The sequence below is a fragment of the Crotalus tigris genome, unplaced genomic scaffold, assembly GCF_016545835.1.
Source record: "Crotalus tigris isolate CLP2741 ecotype Arizona unplaced genomic scaffold, ASM1654583v1 scf7180000017551.9496454, whole genome shotgun sequence".
NCBI lineage: Eukaryota > Metazoa > Chordata > Lepidosauria > Squamata > Viperidae > Crotalus > Crotalus tigris.
The window spans coordinates 5,575,359-5,595,041 of NW_024096469.1; the positions used below are offsets into that span (position 1 = coordinate 5,575,359).

General features: G+C 40.3%; 1 protein-coding gene across 2 annotated transcripts in view; it reads right to left on the bottom strand.

The window, feature by feature from the left end:
- Nucleotides 1–19,683, bottom strand: part of DNAH17 (dynein axonemal heavy chain 17) — a 120,822-nt gene that overhangs the window by 65,380 nt on the left and 35,759 nt on the right. The window contains exons 23-40 of one of the 2 annotated variants that reach the window (XM_039345129.1): nucleotides 18,950–19,036; nucleotides 17,416–17,568; nucleotides 15,891–16,139; nucleotides 15,330–15,452; nucleotides 13,710–14,057; nucleotides 13,531–13,622; nucleotides 12,062–12,188; nucleotides 11,448–11,600; nucleotides 8,729–8,854; nucleotides 8,172–8,279; nucleotides 7,877–8,008; nucleotides 6,352–6,512; nucleotides 6,109–6,265; nucleotides 4,903–5,007; nucleotides 3,415–3,572; nucleotides 2,656–2,794; nucleotides 1,258–1,485; nucleotides 196–333 (exon numbers count right to left, since the gene is read on the bottom strand). In XM_039345129.1, coding sequence (XP_039201063.1) covers nucleotides 196–333; nucleotides 1,258–1,485; nucleotides 2,656–2,794; nucleotides 3,415–3,572; nucleotides 4,903–5,007; nucleotides 6,109–6,265; nucleotides 6,352–6,512; nucleotides 7,877–8,008; nucleotides 8,172–8,279; nucleotides 8,729–8,854; nucleotides 11,448–11,600; nucleotides 12,062–12,188; nucleotides 13,531–13,622; nucleotides 13,710–14,057; nucleotides 15,330–15,452; nucleotides 15,891–16,139; nucleotides 17,416–17,568; nucleotides 18,950–19,036 — 2,784 coding nt within the window. Of the gene's footprint in view, nucleotides 1–195; nucleotides 334–1,257; nucleotides 1,486–1,694; nucleotides 1,769–2,655; nucleotides 2,795–3,414; nucleotides 3,573–4,902; nucleotides 5,008–6,108; nucleotides 6,266–6,351; nucleotides 6,513–7,876; nucleotides 8,009–8,171; nucleotides 8,280–8,728; nucleotides 8,855–11,447; nucleotides 11,601–12,061; nucleotides 12,189–13,530; nucleotides 13,623–13,709; nucleotides 14,058–15,329; nucleotides 15,453–15,890; nucleotides 16,140–17,415; nucleotides 17,569–18,949; nucleotides 19,037–19,683 lie in introns of those variants that run through there. The other variant, XM_039345126.1, reaches the window with a different exon arrangement.

The following is a 19,683-nucleotide window of genomic DNA, read 5'->3' on the forward strand; positions in this document are numbered from 1 at the left end:
GTTCAGGCCCCTGACCTTGGGTTTAAGATCTGTCAATCATAAATATTTTGGGAGACACCTTGTGAAGGCTGCCGTGTTCTGTGAAGCCAATTTGAAACAAAACATTTCTACGTTCAGCTGGCCCTTGGTAATGACACTGAGCTCATAGCTGAGTCCTCGGCTAAAAAGTCCCAAGTGGTGGCACAGAGTTCTCACCTGTGACTTGCCAGAGCCGGCATTTCCAATCACGAACACCGAATGTCGGACTTGCAGTAGTTCCTCTAGCTGCACCACCTTCAAGACAAAACTCTCCTCGGGTTGCAGACGGAGCTCAACAACAGCTTGTTTGATAATCTGAGGATAAGAGATTTGATAAGATTTGTTTATTTCCAGATTGTTCTGCGTGTTTTATTTATCAGTCAATTGCATTCCAGGTCATTTCTATTAATCTTCATAATTGGTCCACACAAGGAATTAAATTCATACGCACACATATACACAGAGTCCTCAACTTATATCCAGAATTGGGACCAGAATCTTTGCTGCTAAAAGATGATTATTAAGTCAGTTACATCAGATTTTACACCTTTTTTTTGCTGTAGCTGTTAAGAAAATCACCAGGATTGTTAAGTATATCTAGCTTCCCCCACTGATTTTGCTTGTTGAAAGCCAGCAAGCTAGGTTGCAAAGGGTGATCATGGGACATTCCAAATGATCATAAATACATGTCAGTTGCCAAACACCCAAATTTGCGAGGGCTGGTCACAAGTCACTTTTTTTTGTACCATCACACGGTTGCTAAATGAATGGTCATAAGTCGAGGAATATTTATATCTCACATTTCTATACCACCCATCTCCCTCTCAATCAGTCTGTGTACACTGACTGTATGATGATGGTAGCAGTGGTGGTGCTTAAAAACAAGAAACAAAGTGCATAATTCAGAGACAAAAAAAAAACCTGCAAATATAATTGCATGTGGTTCGATCCATTAAACAAGAGAGTAGGAAGCAAGCAGGTGTTTTTTTTTAAAAAAAAAATGGGCCAAGGGATCCCTGGCTGAAGCATGGCCTGGTAGCATGATTCTGCTTACAAGCCCTGTCCTTCAGTCTTACAACTCAAGTAAATAGAGAGAGCAGCCCCTGCCAGTTTCTGAATCAGGGCTATTCTTCTGGTGACATCTTGATTTTCCCTCAGAAGAAAGTTCTTGTACTTCTGGTGAGAAGCATTTAACTGCTTTCCTTAGCCCTTTGCTTGAAACCACAGTAGCCAACTCACCTTCTCAAAGTTCAGGTCACGCTTCCGGGGTACATCCAGGGCTGGGAAAAGGTCCCCAATGAGTCCCATGAACACAGGTAAGTCATCAGTCACAATCTTGGGTATGTTAAAGTCTCGCAAAGCTCTCATGAGGACCTGGTCTTCAGCCCGGCCTGGGTCCCCTCTCTTCAGGGACCCTGCCACCACCAGCACAGACTTGATAGCTCTCAACCCCCAGTCGTAGTGATCCTGAGAGATAGGAAGTGCCGTTAGAACTCCAGGTGAATAAAAGGATGTCACTTAAAAAAGGCGCAAAACCATCACCCACTTCCAATGAGAAGAAAGGGCTTCCTAGACATGGCTACCTTAGCAAAGATATGCCCTGTGATTAGAGGAAAATGGGCCTTCCCAGACCTTTTAAAGTCTTTTCCCAAAGGCTATAAACCAGCTTTCCTCACCGGCTTTCCCCACATATACAGGATACTCTATATCAGGGGTATCAAACTCAATTTCATTGAGGGCCGCATCAGCACTGCGGTTGCCCTCAAGGGGCTGGGTGGGTGTGGCCAGAGTGGGTTCAGCTACTAGGTGGGCGTGGGTGGAGTGGGTGTGGCCTACTGGGTGGGCATGGTCAGCTCTACATCGTTCGTGTCAAGCGTGCCTGTGGGGGCTTGGGCAGGAGTGGGACAGATCTGAGGGTCTCTGGCAGAAGGGGGTGGGACTGGGGCAAGCACCAAGGCATGGTCCATTTCTTCATTCCTCACAAAAGATGTCACCTCCCCAGCATGCACCCAGAGGGTGGGGTCAATGTGGCAGGGGCTGGTTCCTCGCTGTTTCTAGGTGGCCTTGTGGAGCTAAGACTGAATGCATTTCAGCATAGATGGCACAAAATTGTACATTGGCTCCTGGCTGGCCTGGGCCTGGGCCAGGGCCAAGGCAGTGGGAGCTGTTCCCTCACTGTTTCCAGGATGGCTTCGCAGGCCACATGAAACCACTTCGCAGGCTGCATCTGGCCCCCGGGCCTTGTGTTTGACATGTCTGCTCTATATATTTCTGAACCATAACTCCCATCTCCCTCACTATGCTGAACAGGGATGATGGGAGTTGCAATCCAAATACATCTATGGTTATCCTGGTTGGGGAAGGCTCCTGCAGGATGTGTTGGCCTACCCAAGTGAATGGGGTGGTCAGCTGCATTTATTTTGGATTTATTCCAGATATTGAAATCTATACATTCTTGTAGTGTTGTCAAGGACTTTGGAAAAAAAATACAGTATAATGGAGAACTTGGAGATGGAATTCAGTGAGTCATATTACTGTAATATTTTCAGAAATCTCTGCCAATTCTTTCCCATCAATTTTTTGTTTTCTTTGAAATATTTGGCGCCATAGCAGAGCCGTGGAACCACATTCAATTACCTGCTTGGAAAGTAGCTCCTTACATAGTGTGTAGAGTGTAATAAATTTCCTGGCCAGAAGCCTAGCTTCAATAAAACCTTCAGCAACAAGCATGATTTCACAGATAAGCTCAAAATCAGGCACAACCATGGCACAGGGCCTACAAGAGGACATGGAGAAAAATGAGCATCTGGAGTGCTTATACAGCAGAAGCAACAGAACATCTTTCCATTCCGCTAAAGTGAGCAATCACTGCAAATGCCAGACACAATTCAATTTCAAGTGCCTCTATTAGAAAAAAAATCCACCTGCTGTAAAAAAGTAAAAATGATAAATAACTTTTTATTGTGTGCAATCAACCGCTTTCTCATATAATATTTTATGCAAAGAACTCATTTTGAATATTACTTGGCCAAAGTTTCAAAATAAATGGACTTCAGGTGTACTTGCTTGAAAGTTTATTTCAGGGCATTTAGTCAGAGATTCCCAGCCTTTCTTGGCTGGTGACGTATTTATACATTTAAGAGCGTCCCATTGAGTGCCTTCTTGAAATGAGCATTTGGGGGGATCTTGTTCCATTAAAGCCTGCCAGAGTAGACATGACCCAATCTTAAATATCCATTTCCAAATCAAATTCAGCTCTTGGTGATTTTATAGATATGAATATGGACAAAGCAAACATAGCCATCTGAATTTCTGTATTTAACCCAATTCCATGGGTCAAACCTTTTCTTTATTCAAGCCAACTTGCATTGCCTCATTTCCTCAAGATGTTAATACCTGAATAACGCTTTCAGATTTTCAGGCAGTTCAGTACGACCTGCATACCCAGGATTCATGGTAATAAACATTCCAACAGTGGGAATCAGAGAGATCATCTCTCCAAGGAAATTGAATGTCTTCTTCTTGGCTCTAATAGCATCCTGAACACATTTAACCTAAACAATGAGCAGAAGATACTTTTATTAATTCACATGCATTTGGATAATGAAATGTGGTGTGCAAATATTTACATATAAATGTATAACAATTCAACTACTTTGAGCCGATAATACCTAAGGCACATTGGATAAACAGTAAACTAAGGAATAACTGCATACCCAAACTCACACATTCATTTTCCAGGACATTTTATGGTACACTAAGCATGACTAAAACAGTAGTTATGCATCTGAATAAGGCTTTTTGCAAGCTGAAAAGTACCAATTTTTAAAACACTGCTGTAGGATTGAATTATAAATAGCAACGTGTTCACTGTTAAGAATGAGAAAATAATGCATTGAATAGCTTCTGGATGGTCTCACATTGTCCAATCTAATGTGCTCTATTATGTGGTTCTGACATCTCATTGACTGCTTGGTTCTAAGCAGTGTCAGATAAAGCACCCATCAAACAAAGGAGGACGAATAAGGGAGGCCTGGGGGACACTCTGGATTCATTGAAAATAACATATTGCAAACATTCATGGCAGTCTCACAGTCAACATTTGAGATAATCAGTAGCTTCTACAGATTGTCATAGTAGTACACCAATATTAAACTTGTTTCAATTTTTTATGAGAGACAACTTGATGCTTCATGACATAGTAGTAGTAGTAATTGCTTAACAGTATTAAACAGTTATAGGCAGACTCCACTGTAACCGTTAAGATTTCTGATATAATCTTGTTTGTAGCAGAGCTACCAGATTAGGGCTCCAAAAACCCAGGCTACCGCTAGATGGCAGGCATGAAGCACATAAAGCTCCATTTGCTGTTATGCAGTGGTTACCTGAACTTTGCAATTCATATCTGGTAGCTTTTAGCTTATAGAAGCTACAAGGGATATTGTAGAAGATAAAGAAAAATCATGCACAGAGGCTTCCTTCTGCTTTCTGGGATATTTTATCTGCAGAATTCCACTTATAGAACATCTGGATCCAATCTATTATTCCTATACCACTGCTTTATCCACACAAATCTTTCATTGTGTGATTCCTCTGTATCATTCACAGAATGATACAATAGTCTGCGGTAGTCACAGAATTTTTACATTGAATCCTGAACATTTTATTCTTTTGAGCAGCCTCCCATCACCACTTCCATCTTTTATCTCATCAGAACATAAAAAAGATGGACTAGCTGCCTAGGTTTTTTTTTTTTTTAAGCAGTTGTTGTTCTTGGAACACCCACAGGATAGACTTTTAGCTGCAATCATCAAGCTGCAATCATCTCCCCTGACTCCAGTTATTTATACACAACAATACCAGCTTCTTATGGAAAATAGTTACCTGTACCGCAATGACTGACAGGACCTCTACCGAAATCCGATTGAATTCATCAAAACATCCCCAGGCCCCGGTTTGGGACAGCCCTTTGTAGATATTTCCACAGGACTAGAAAGAGAAAACAATATTTAGAATGAAGAAAGTATCATTTGATTGCAGTTATCTTCACACAGTGAAAATAGTATGGGTCATGCAGTCTTCGGTATTTGTTGATGGAAACACCCCACTACGAATATTTCCAATTTGTCCCACAACTTATTTTCTGGGACACCGTGTGGCAGCGCAAGAAACCATGGATGGAAACTAATCAAGGAGAGAAGCAACCTGGAATTAAGGAGAAACTTCCTAACAGTGAGAACAATCAACCAGTGGAACAGCTTGCCTTCAGACATTGTGAGTGCTTCATCATTGGAGGTTTTTAAGAAAAAAACTGGATAGCCATTTGTCTGGAATGGTATATAGGCCCTCTCCTACTGGAGGAGGCGGTTGGACTTCCAAGGTCCCTTCCAGCTCTATTCTGAATCTGAATCAGTGGGGTGATTGGATATTTCTATGAACAAGCCCTATCCAGAGTAAGCAGGTAGGGAAGTGATTTGGGGGAGATTTGCAAGTACCCTTAATATCCCCCAAGCTTCCTAGGACCCTCACCTCTTACCTAGTCATTTCAAATTAAAGGTGAAGCCATAGACTGGTCACCAGGCCATCCTATAGGAACTTCAAACTGAAATGAGGTGCATTATTTTGGAAATGAGTGCATTTACAGGCAATAATATTCTCCTTAGTACTCATGAAGCGCAGAAAACAGATGAGGCATCACCGGGAAGAATATTTTTAAAAAGAAACTGTTGGAAAGATGAGCAGCCTGTTCTTTTTAGGCTGTTTTCAGTGGTATAATTAGTGCTGCCAAACGGAAACAATGCAGATGGAAAATGCTTATTTTACTGCATGGAACCTGGGAAAAGGCCCATTGCTTTCAAGATAACAGAGTCTTTGCATAACCAACAAAAACCTGTGTATATTTAATTGTAGCTCTCAATGAATAATTCTCTCATATTCTTTTTCTTTGGATTTCTTTTCTAAGTGATTTGCAGAGAAGTACTTGTCCTTGAATCAAGCCAAAGAAGTGTTGCATAAGCATTAATTAGAACAAGTAGGAGACTTTATAGGTCAGAAGATATTCTCCTGACCCATATTTCATTAGATCACTACCTTATAGTCCATTTGCTCAGAGCAGTTGAAGACATACACCATGATTCCTACAGCCCTGCCCAAGTCTTTGGTGGTCTCGGTTTTTCCTGTTCCCGCAGGACCTGCAGGGGCTCCTCCCATGATTAAGTGGAGGGACTGGGTCAGGGTGATATAGCAACTGCAAAACACAGGGATTGGGCATGTTATCTTGGGCCTGAGAAATCAGGCTGTGCCATACTCAAGTTTGTGTGGGTGAGCTCATACCGGTCAGTAAGCGGGGTGATCACCAGACGAGGAGTGTTGCCAAGGTATTCATAGGAATACTGGAGTTGAGCATCACAGATATTAGCAAAGCAGTGCCTCTTTTCTTCATCCCAACGGTGCCTAAGTTGGGACTGCCACGTAAAGGCCTGAGAGCTCTCCACCTGTCATGAAAGGAGTGCAATTTAGTTCTGACTAGGGAGTGCTAGGTGGCCCTAATTGGGTTCAGTGAGAAGCCAAGGAAGAAGGGGAAGAGCTGGTGGTAATCATTATTATTATGAATAATTAACAGCCTTGCTTCTTTCGATGTGTGTCTTACAGAAGAAACAAATGAACAGTGCAGTGGGCTGGCTGAATGGCAGCCATTTTCTCTTGGATGGAGCCAAACACAAGAGTTTTCCAGCCATTTTGTTTCATTATCAGCTTTTAATATGCCCTTTTTGTAGCTGTATCAGTTCTGTACTTGGGTAGCTTGGGGGGGGGGAGAAAATAAGATAGCCATGCCATGACTAAACTTATTAGGGCTGATCCAGAGATGAAAAATGATCTTGTTTCTTTGTATATATTTCTTACAAATGGCATCCGTTACTTATGCCAGTTGGCAGAATGGCAACCATTTGCAAACAGACCACCCAACATTTTTTGTACATCTTCTTTATGAACATCCTAAGTTTCTTAAATAAAGTAGGTTTCTCTCGTTATGGATGAAGGTTAATTCTTTTGTCTTTAGTGAAGTCTAAGTGGTCTTCCAGGTCCCTCCATTGTACCATCCAGCTGGAACAATGGTTTGCAATATTAATTTTTTTAAACAATGCTGCTTCTAAAGGTGAAAGATAACTTGGTGTTCTTTTGTCAGGCAGTTGACTATGTGACTAGATAAAAGTGCTTCATACATCTAATTTCCAAATCTATATTTTTCAATCATGTAAGTTAATGCAACCAAGAGGAACACTTCTTCAGAATTTCTCATGCCATAGCAGATCTGCATGGCCTTTGTTAAAAAGGGACAAGGCCTTACATCATTTGCAGTGCAATAACTTATCTCAGAGATCAGGTTATTAAAGTTTTAAGGTAAAACTCCCAAAACGTTTGACCTCCCAAAGGCACAATAAGAGATGAACGTTTCATTTTATGTTTGGTAAGGTCATAATTGCCCTGCACATTTTTCTGTAATTTTTTCAGGATTCCTTTGTGACAAAGTTAGAATGCATTAGAGCAGATTGAATTCTATGGCATTTGCTAGCTAAAACAATTTGTAGTGGTATGATTGGCCCAATCCCTTTGCTTATTCATTTTCTCGTGGTGGATGTATTAAATTACAATTCTGAAATCTCCCAGACACAGTCAATGGGGATTATAAAAATTGTGGTCCATTATATCTGAAGTGCACCAGGCTGGGGGAGGCTAATTCTTGCAATTCATCTTTCAACCTGAAATTAAGAGTTTTCAGGACAAACGAACAGAACAAAAGGTTTGCTCAAACATGCCCATGAACAAAATACTGCACAGTGTTTAGTTCACAATATACCTTTGCTAAAATCATTTTGGCAATGACATCTCTGGCATGCACATCAATAGTACAAATGGTCATAATCTTCATTCTGTCCCCTGGAGATAAGCTCCCAATCAGCAGTGTAATTAAGGTGTTCAGCTGGTTAATCTGTGAAGAGGAAAACAAAAGAGATGAAAGACTTTTCTGATCTCTTTCAGCATGAGCTGTGGAAACTTGTCTGATACACACACACACTCACATACACACGCAGGTTCTATCATTGCACATACCAATGTTTTATAGTCAGGTAAACTGAGAGAACTCTATTCACCTGTTTCTTATTGTAATCTTTAATTGCATTTTCATAGCCTTCTTCCAGTCGAGAAAAGGCAATGCCAACTTCCGTAGTCCACCAGATCTGGGTACATGTTAAAGCAATCTGCCACAGACAAAAAGTTATATGAAAAGTTGCAGTCCTGTGAATCATCTAGAAACATTGCCCCTCATTGAGGTATGGGTAATCAGACTTTAAGCTCAAACTTCACAAAAAAATGCTTCTTCTGTCTACCTTCGTATTTTGTTAGAATTTCAGCCACTCTGGAGTAGCAGCTGAGATGTCAGGCTAGAAATCAGGACTGTGACTTAGAACTGGTAGTCCTTAGGCCTGGAAGTTCACTGGGTGATTGTGGGCCAGTCCCTCTCTCTTAGCCCAAGTCAACTCATTCACAGAGTTGTTGTAGGGAAAACAGGAAATGGAAGAATTAGATATGTATGCTGCCTAGAGAGGACCAAAAATTTAGATGGAATAAACATAAATGAACTTGTTTTGGTTCCTGCCTCCTTTTTCATGCATTACATGCCTTTGAACCATACTGCTTTTTTGCTTACCTGGGCTGGGTAATCAAATATCCATTGTTCTCTCGGCTTTTCCTCGTAAGTCACTACGGCTTCAGCTATTAGTTGGCGCAAGGTATTCTGCATTCTCTCCAACACTCGGTTTAACCAAACTTCAACCTGGGTGTAGACTTTCCAAATTAATTTTGCATGCTGTGCTGCCTTGATATGCATCCTTCTAAATGTCCAAATTCTAAATCTCTTTCCTCACCAGATTATATTACAAAATGTGTAATTTTTACTCATTTGTATTGTGTGTCTTATTGGCAGAACGGTGAGATGATGATCATGATAAGTCAAAAATTAGTACACTACTGTAAGGTTATTGCATTTTGCTGTTGCTAAAAAATAATTTTCACTAGCTATCCTGATGTTAGCCTATAGTATTTATCAACCTCTTCTTATTCATGAATTGACAAGATAGCTCCTGTTGATATGATTTAATAACAAAATTAAAAAAAGGCTTCAGATGATAGCCACTAGAAAGTTCTTAGGGAATACAGAAGTGATCTGATCATCTAATAGAATTCTTATCTCTAACTTGCCATCTACTCTTGTCTGGAAAAAGTCCAATGTATTTTTTTTTTAAGGGTCTGATGGGATTAATTGAAGATAGGTTAATTTTGGGTAAACTTGTGGAAAATATGATAGAAGAAGATATAACCAATCCTATAGTAGAAAAAATACTGCTGAAGAACTAGTATTGTAGCTATAATGTTAAACTACTAGACTTCTACATTTTTTGAGAGAGACTTCGCAAATGTGGGTAAAAGTGATCTGATTTTGTACATTTGGATTTTCAGGAAACTCCTCACTAAAACCTTATAATTAATTCAACTGCCATTAGTCTCACTGACTAATAATAGAGAACAGAAAGCAGGGATTAAGAATAAATGATTTTTTTTACAAATAAATGTAGTTTTTATGCCAATGGTCTTTTAAACTTTACAACAGGAGTTAGAGATGCTACATTTGCTGATGATATCCAATTATTTAAAGCATACATAGAAAAGAGATGATGAAAACTTAGCATCATTTGGAGGATCTCTGAATGAGCTGTGTTGAACTGTCCTTCCATGACATGTCCCAGACAGCATGGTTTATTATTTTTCATAGGGCACAGCTTTACATCCCACCAACCACAGTGTGACATCATCTCAGTCACTATTTTCAATGGATATATTCTCAGGCTATTTTCTTCAGCTCATGGTAGAGCAGTTTATATTCAGTTTTAGCTGTTCTGGTGTTAAAGGGGAGTTTTACCTTTTCTTCCAGCACAAAATTATTTGCCATAGAAATAATCTACCATGCCTCATTATGATGATGGTGAGAAGACAATCAAAGAGTAAGGTCTGCTCAACTCTTGCTGGGCACTGAAGATATTGCAGACGTGACATCTCTTCATTGCCCTCCGTGGGTATTTTTGCTTGGGTTGGAAGAGGCACTCAATACTTGGCTTTTGCAAGAAAATGTGCCTATATAATGTCTATAACAGTGGTGGCGAACCTATGGTACGGATGCCAGAGGTGGCACTCGGAGCCCTCTCTGTGGGCACATGCCATTGCCCCAGCCTTGCCTCCCCCTGCGACCCCCTCCTCTCCAGCAGCCCCCCTGAAGAAGAGTCGCCCTCGAGCGTGGCCCACATGGAGCAGCGGAGCCAAGGACATGGCAGCCAGGCAGCGTAGACAAGACTCTGCCCTCACACCCCATCATCAGTTGATGCTGCAGGGCACGGACAGAGAGTATGGCTGCCATAGTGCTGCTGGGCTGCCTGGGCGATCTGCGGTGGGCCCTGGAGGTGGTGAGTGGTCCTGTGGGCAGGCAGGGTGGGGGATGGGGGGTGGAGTGGGGGTGGAGCAGGGAGGTGGAGCGGGGTGGGGCCAGTTTTTGAGCACTCAGTCTCTAAAAGGTTCACCATCACTGGTTTATAATGTCTTTCAGGACATATAATTCAAAAATTATGTGAGTAATCTATATATAGATATTGGTCAATTCTGGAAGTACAGTAGACTTGCCTGTTGAAAATGGATCTAAACTTAAAAAACAGGAGATAGAGCCAGATTTTGCCAATTGAATGTTGCTGGTTCTTCAACCAATGGTCTGCAATGTCTGTCTATCAGGGGGTTTGTCTGGCCATATTTCTTAGTGTCATAATTTTTTGGGCAGTGGGGGATATAATTTTGTTTGCTATCACTCACTGTCAGCTATACCCTGGCAGCATTATTTTATTTGGGATTTATGGCAGCAGGGTGATACTGGCAAGAGTTCTCCTATTTTCACTTAGGTAAAAAAAAGATTATAAGTGCAGCAAAGAGGTGAGAATCAATAAGGAACACAGGCTTAGCATTCTTCCAGAAAAGTGCCAGACAAAGATAGTGAGTGACACCACTATGAAAGTTCTGCTAGGGCCAGTAACCTGCCAACGTGGCAACTTGAAGGGTGCTAAACTCACTTACAGTTAACCAAGCCTGCTGGTAAGAACCATGATTGGTGATGATTTTTCCCGTCAGCATGTAATGCTACTGCGACAGGAAAATCATTCAGGGGAGTCCACCATTCAGTGCTTTTCAATTGCCCCACATTGAGACCGTAAGGTTAGTATGCTTAGTAACTTAATACTTGAGCAGAACATTGTCTGAGAGTGACATTGTGATATTTTTCTGCTGACTTAAGTCTACAGGAATACTGCATTTTAAAAAGATTTATAACTAACCTGTCCAGAGCAGTCACAGTCCTTGTCAAAATCAACATACTCATCTTCTTTGCTGTACATTCCCACGCCAATCTTCAGAGGCTTTTCTTCTGCATCTAGTTTGAATTTCAGCTTTGCCATGCTATCAAATAATTTGGACAAATGGCGGGAGACCTTCAAGAATTACAACACAAAGGACCAGACAGTAGTATTAGAGGTCTGATGAAGACATCAGCAATTCTTTAAAATGATCATCACTGTTGAAAGCTTGAAGTAAATGTGCATTGATCAATTGAGCAAAAAGTGTCTAATTTGAAAACATCACTCAAATCTGTGCAACTGATCCATTCACTCATTTTCTTCTCTGTTTGATCCCAGTGAGAGAAAGGTATTTTTATTAACTGTTAAGTGAGATTGTCAAAATTTAAACCATAGGCTTCACTAAGCTACAGCCCCTTTCCCCAACTGTTATCAAGTCACAGAAATCCTGTTCAGTTTCTATTATTCTGTGCTGTTTGTATTGGATACATTAATTTTTTATGTGGGAAAGAGAACTTAGTCGAACTCCTGACATTCAATTACAAATTCCATTACAAGTTCCAAATAAATAAATAACCCAAGACATTCCATCGTACCTCAACAGGGTCATTACCATTGGACAAAATATCCAGCAGATCAGCAGAAGATACAAAATAAAATCGAGGGAAGGCCAGTCTCTTGGTTTCCAAATATTCAGCCAGAGCTTTTTCACAGAGTGCCAAACTAAAAAGCAAGTGAGAAGAAAGTAGTAATAGCATTATTTTTGCTCTCTCTAAGATTATCATTATTCATCACTGTAGATGTACATGGATGTAGACTTTAAAGCAGAGGTTTAATTTTCTCAGGGTCAATATGAGAAGTGGAATTGGAATCTTCCAAAGATTTGATCCATTTAAATATGACTCTCTTCTATGCATTCGTATTTTCCCGTTTTTTCTCTCTCTTCACTTCACTGTACTTCCTCTTTTTGGCCTACATGGCATTCTCCTTTTTTGCTAGGGAATGTAACTGATTTCATCCCTACTTTAATTTTTCTTGGGAAGGTGAGGTATTGGCTGGGAGCATTTTAGACTGACAAGATAGCCTTCAATTGAGTACCATTTTACTTCCTCAGGATGTCTCAGGTCCTTGTGAGGACTAATAATAATCAGAAGGGCAAAGGACAGGCTTGAAGCACTCCCAGGCATCTGATTATTTAAAAAAATATATCATTTTTAAACCTCAGCAAAACACTTCCAGGAAAACAGAGGCAAATGTGGGAGCACTGGGCCCTTTGAATATCATCTGGTTTCCATTTACTGCTTGTAGTGGGATGGATGAGGTGACCAAACCCAAAAGTGGCTTCTGTCCCAAGCAGCTTCCAGCCTAAATGTTAGCTTTTGGAAAACCCAAGGAAGCAGGGAAATCTCCACCATAAAGCGAACCCTCATTTTGTTTGATGCCAACATGATCATTAATGCTTTTGATGGACGTGGCTCAGAAATTACTCAAAAGGGACAAGAGTGTTAAGAAATGGGCATGCATATCTCACCAGCCTCAGGTAAGATGGGTGGTGTAGAAATTTAATAAATAAAATATATACATTATAGGAATATCACTTAATGTACAAGCAAACGGTTACTTGTAAATATGTTGTATCAGAGGTTGTGATAAATTTTGTGCTCAAATTATGCTTTGTATATTATCTACTATTGTTCAGAAATAATGAAATAATCTTCACTACAACAAATGGTTCTTGTTTGAGGCAGCCTATGCATTAGTGCACTGTGACAACTACTCAAATACATTTTCCATAGCCACTGAAACATAACTATCCCCAATTATCATTATGACAGACAATTTTTTCCAAAACAAGGCCAAGTAAAAACTGATTCCTTGGCACTGATGAAATCTCTCTCTCTCCCTCTCTCTCTCTCTCTCTCTCTCTCTCTCTCTCTCTCTCTCTCTCTCTCTCTCTCTCGACTTGCAAGAATTGTCACCCTATGATTTGCTTCTGCTGCAAAAAAATCATTCCTTCTGCTGTATTTTACATTTGCACTTTGACAATCAAAATTAGCCTCCTGACCTTTGCTGCAAGGCTTCTAGCTTGTCATAGAGACCTGGTTTATTGGTTGCCTCAACCACATTTGGAGTTTTTACTGCATCAGCCATTAATTCCTTTAAAGAGAAGAAAGATTTGTTAGCCATTCTAATAGTATTTTTGCAATAGTAACAGAATCAGTGCTTAAAAGGAAGTTTGCTTACTTTAAAATCTTTGTCAATGACATCAAAACGCTTTGAATCCTCAGGAAGCTGGTTTCGAATGTCTTCTGAGCCAATGAAAATGCTCTCCAGGTGACTCCAGGTTCTCTGGACTTCAAACCAAATGGATATCACAGAGTCAGCAGTGGATAATTTCTGCTGCCAGCTGGAGACCTCCTGTAGGAAGTGGGCCAGATACTTAGAAGTCATCAGAGTTTGGAGTTGCACTTGGTTCTCTTCAAGGGTTTCTACTAGTGCTTCGTCTGCCTTCAGCATCATTGTTCCCGTCCTGTGGTGAGGCTCATGTTCAAACTGCATGGTTGACCAGGTACTGTCAAGAGCCTTCAACACCTTCAGATAATAATAAAAGGGGAGAAATGTTTTAAAAACTATTGTATTGCAAATGCAGGTGGATCTGTTCTATTTTGTTAAAGCAAACAATACCGAGGCAACATTGTGAGAACCCCACTTCCTTGCTTAGTGTTATCCTAATCTGTTGAACTTACATATTCATAACATATCAACTACGTTGGCCCAAAACTATGCTTGCTGGAATCATAGGAACTGAAGCCAATGGGATCCTTTGTGCACTATTTTCTTACTCATGAATATAGGACTTTAAAAGGAAGTCAAATATTAAAGAAGACAGCTCCATTCCTGGTCAAAATTTTGTATAGTACCAGCTAATGAGGAACATAATTTGGCAAGCACAGCACACTGTTCCAGACTTTACACAGCAGGGTTATTTTATATGTTGTATATGCTGTGTTCCAGAACAGTTCCCAATAAAAGAACAAACAATGCAACACTGCAAAACAAATTACTCTGAGTAAAACCAGCATTGAAACAGCAGTTACAATAGGTTAAGACAGCAAACTTAAAAGCTCTGCAAAGAATAAACATGTATCTCCTTGGTGCTAAAAGGCCAAGAAAAAAACAAAGTCGCTAGTGGCTTTGCTAGGAAAGAGTTCCATTAGAGGTATGAAGTAACCCTCTGCTTTCATCCTTTCACTAAGAGAAAAGTTTCCATTTATGACCTGAAGACAAATTGACGTGCAGCAGACGATCCCAAGATACTTAGTGCTTTGAATGTTGCTCAGAAAATTACTGGACTTCAAATGTAGGACTTCAACCCCTGTCCTGATGCACCTCTGATTAATGTAGTAATGAGCACATGTTATCTCAAAATGGTATACAAATAACAAATTAAGAATAATTAGAAAAGAATAATAGAATGCAATGGAATGGAATGGAAACTTGATTTAGTCATTTGACCATATCAAAAAATAGAAAACAAATGCAAATATACAAATAGATACCCCAAAAAAAGCACCATGGGACATGTTCTTAGTAAGCCATCACCCCTACAGCTAATCCCAATCTGATCTAAATATTCCATCCTCTTTGAAATGGCTTTTGAAAAAAACACTGCAGTCTAACATGTAGGACCTCAGTCAGATTTTGTTCTCAGCTATTCCAAAACATCAACTACATCCCATTATGTGGAGATTTGCCCACATAATGAAGAAAAGAAGGAGAATCACAACTCTGTTCAATGTCATTTCAAAGTGTTATGTACCTAGGAGGGAGTAATTAATGGTCATGGCATGGGGTAAACAGTACCTTTTCCATCCCAGATTCTTTTACCGCCTTGTCTACAATGCTGCGAACCTCATCTTCAAACTTGTGAAGATTCAGCTGAAGCAGATCTGCCAGTGTTGTTTCATCAGACATGGTAAACCTCACCTGGTACGGAAGACGTGCAAGGAAGGACAGTCAGTCAGAGCTGAACACTCATCTGTAGTCTTCCTATTCTACTCTGCAATTCTATAATAATTGCAGTTTCAATTTATATTCAAATTAACAAGAAATCAGAAGAACCAGTGTTTGGGTCTAACTGTTTTATGACTTTTTCTTTATTTATAATATATTTATTCATTCATTTATTTAAAAGACTGATATAGCTATTTATCTTATGTTCCATAACTCTAGGCAGCTCACAGTACAACAATTTAAAAAACGTTGTTTTTATATAGGTTTCTACAGATACTATTTTTTACATTTCACTTTATTGGAACACTTCAAATGTGTGGGTGGAAGATCATAAATTAGAAAGATGATGAGGATGACAATGATGGTGATCATCAATCTTGTGGGTCTTTGTTTTAGCCTGCATAAGATTACCTGAGTGGCCTGCATGAGTTCTTTCCAATGTCTATCTCGGATAGCTGGATTTTGGAGATCACTCACAGCTCGAAGAGATGTGATCATGTTTTTAACTGTATTATCCAGTCCTATAAAAGCATCCCACGGTCTCATTTCCTTGTCCAAACTTCTCACATCCTTAGCGAATTTTTTGCAATCAAGATCCATTTGTTCAACATTAATCTCTTTCCACTTGGTTGTTTTCCAATCATTTATGCTTTCATTTACCTAGATGGAAATGCATATATGTGTGCAATCTTTTCTGTAGAGAAACAGTCTTATAAAACCTATGAATCATTTTGAAGGCTTTGCAGATTTTATAGCTCAAAGGAGAAAAAACTTATAGTAACGAGATATCTATTTTAACCCTTTACTACCATTCATCCCTGTTTAATGCAAATAATGCGATATTCAAACCTATTTTTCAGTAGCCCAAATGGGCCATTCAAAATAAATGTTTTCCTGCATTAGGAACAGACAGTACACAGCTTTAAATGATTTGTTATTTAATGGGTGCATAAGCAAGTTGCTCTTGGATGCTCTAGAGCAGTGTTTCTCAACTTTGACAATTTTAAGGCATGTGGACTTCAACTCCCAGAATTCCACAGCCAGCATTGCTGGCTGTGGAATTCTGGGAGCTGAAGTCCACATGCCTTAAAATTGTCAAGGTTGAGAAACACTGCTCTAGAGGCAAACGACCAATATCTTCAGAAATAAGGATAGAAAACTCCCCCCAATGCCAAGAAGTTGGAAATAGTCATAGATGTCTGTAACAAGCCACAATGTCATCAAAGTCATGGCTCAAGGGAGTGATGTCATCATGCAAGTGACAAACTTTTGTAATGATTTTATGGTATCTGATACAAACATATACATCATGAATCTTACAAGACAATATCATCACCCCATTATTGTCACTTTCCTCTTCTGCCTCCCTTGTGGATACCCACATAACTAGCACTTTGGGTTGTTATGAAAAAAACATGAAGACTCACAAGCAGAATTGCTTATATCAATAGATCGCAGCAGGAAACAAATGAGCAACGTGGCAAGGCACCTGCTGTTCCCTTTTGGATCCGGAGAGAACCAAGTTCTTCTCCTATGCAGTTCCCTCATCCTTCACAAGAACCTATCAATTGCAACGACTTCTCATACCTTCCATCAAACACTCAGGTTGATCTCTCTATCCTACACATAGAAAATCATGCTAACCATATAACCATTAAAGAAATAATATTCTGCTCGTCAAACACTCGGCCCACACTTCCACTTCCAAACAAAAATAGAGTGATAGAGTCACTCAAAGAAATCAACCAGCAGAATGAAACAAACAAAGAAGCAAACAAAAAAAACTTGGGTTACAGGAGAAGCAACATTGATCTAACTTGGGATTTTCTTCCCTCAGTAATTCACTTTTTCTGTTTTTTGTTGTTTTCAAGACCTGCCATTTTGGTTCAGAGTTTAGCACTTGTCCCATTCCACAAATTACACTTCAAAGTCTTACCAAGACAATCATGTCCCAGAGCTCCTTGAGCAAGCGCACTTCCTTATGGCATGCTTTTAGCTGCTTGTAGTCTGGAACAGATACTTCAAACAAGCTTGCAGATTTGGATAGGGCTTCCATCTCTTTTTCCATACCAGTAATCATTTTTTGTTGCTGAAAGCACACAATGAAAAGGCATTGGTTTCCACTTGCTAAGTACAGAAATTAGACCTTTACTGTCTATCTTCTCAGTAGCATTAAAGCCAGGAACATGGCACTCCAGGCCATTCTTCAAGACCTTATTGAAGCCTTCTTGATGCATGGTTGATAGCACATGTGACAATTATTAATGACATATAACATAACAAAAGGAAACAACAGAGCTCAATCGCTCTGGGAATTTTACTGTGGCACTAAAAGTGTTGCATATGTATTAGAGCAGGGGTGTCAAACTCAATTTCATTGAGGGCCGCATCAGCATTGTGGTTGCCCTCGGGGGGGGCGGGTGGGTGTGGCCAGGGTGGGTGTGGCCTATTGGGTAGATGTGGATGGAGTGGGTGTGGCCTATTGGGTGGGCATGGCCAGCTCTACATCATTTGCATCAAGGGTGCCTGTGGGGGCCTGGGCAGGAGTGGGACAGTTCTGAGGGTCTCTGGCAGAAGGGGGTGAGACCGGGGAAAGTGCCAAGGCATGGTCTACTGGAGGAGCCTCACTGCCTGCTGAAACTCCTCCACCAGAGCCCATCAAGCCGGATATGTGAAGTAGGCGAGGGCCATTTGCTGGCCACTTCCAGGCGATGGTGCATTTCTTCATTCCTCACAAAGGATGACACCTCCTCAACATGCACCCAGGGGGCAGGGCCATTGCAGCAGGGGCTGGTTCCTCGCTGTTTCCAGATGGCTTTGTGGAGCTAAGACTGAATGCGTTTCAGCATAGAGGGCCACCACAAAATTGTACATTGGCTCCCGGCCAGCCTGGGCCAGGACCAAGGCAATGGGGGCCATTCCCTCACTGTTTCCAGGATGGCTTCGCTGGCCACATGAAACCACTTTGCGTGCCGCATCTGGCCCCCGGGCCTTGTGTTTGACATGTCTGTATTAGAGCAGTTATTCTTTGAAATCCATACAATATTACCCAGATAGACATTTCCACGTCTTAGTACGGTGCTTCCCAAACTTTTTCCTTCATTACCAAACATGGCTTATCAGAAAGTTTTATCAAACTTTGATGGCCAGTTGTAAGTCCCTTCCTTCAGCACTGTTGTAACTTCGAATGATCAGTGAATTTAGCTCTAGGACTACCAGTATTATAAAGACAATAATATTTATAATGTCATTTCAACAAATAAACATTGGTAATTTCATTGATTTTTATCTTAATAAAAATACGTTGGGAGATTTTTGAGTATATTTTAGTATATGTGACAGTCTTTAAGTCAATGTAAATGTCTGCTTAATGGGTTTGTGTGTTGTTACCCCCCCCAAAGAAAAACATTTTTACCCAACTTGGGGTAGTTTTCCCAGGTTTGGAAAGCACTGTCTTAGCAAATTATTACCTTGGTTAAGGATTTATATGGGTCTGGATCAACAAAAGTGAAAGGTGCATCGATTCGGAATTTCTCTCTGAACTCATGTTGTTTAATCTGAACAAAAAAGAGAAAGGAAATTTTGAACAGGAAATTAATAATTACTAAATGCAACACTGGAACACTTAAGGACCTCTTCCTTCAACCAGAATTGGCCTGTCCAATATGAAAAATTTGCTGTTAGTCCGCACTACCATCAGAACAGAAGGACTGGAGCTGGGAGGAGATGCTTCTTCATTATGACTTACATGCTAAGGAATAGTTTATCACTGGAGATTAACTGCCTTAACCTTGTTGGCCTTCTGAAAGAAGGAGATGGGGCTTTTCTAGAGGGCCTTTTTTAAGGTAGTAAAATAATACTTAAGAATTGTTTCTATGTTACACTTTTCACAATACACTTGTGAATATACTTTTTATGATTACATTTTTGATAATGGTGATAATGATGTTATTGTATTATGTATATTTTATTTCTTATAAGCCACCAAGAGTTGCATGACTGCAGCAGTCTAAAATTATGAACCAATATTGGCTGCCACCAGTTCAGAATGATAATGAACTTGGATTGTAACATTTACTGATAGCAATCAGGGCAAAGCTTGGGGAAGACCAGTGGTGAACAACCGGTTCTCTGTGTGGATGCTGCTTCCGGAAGTCCATTCTGGGCCTGGGCAACAAAAAATTAGCTACCGGTTCTGCCGAAG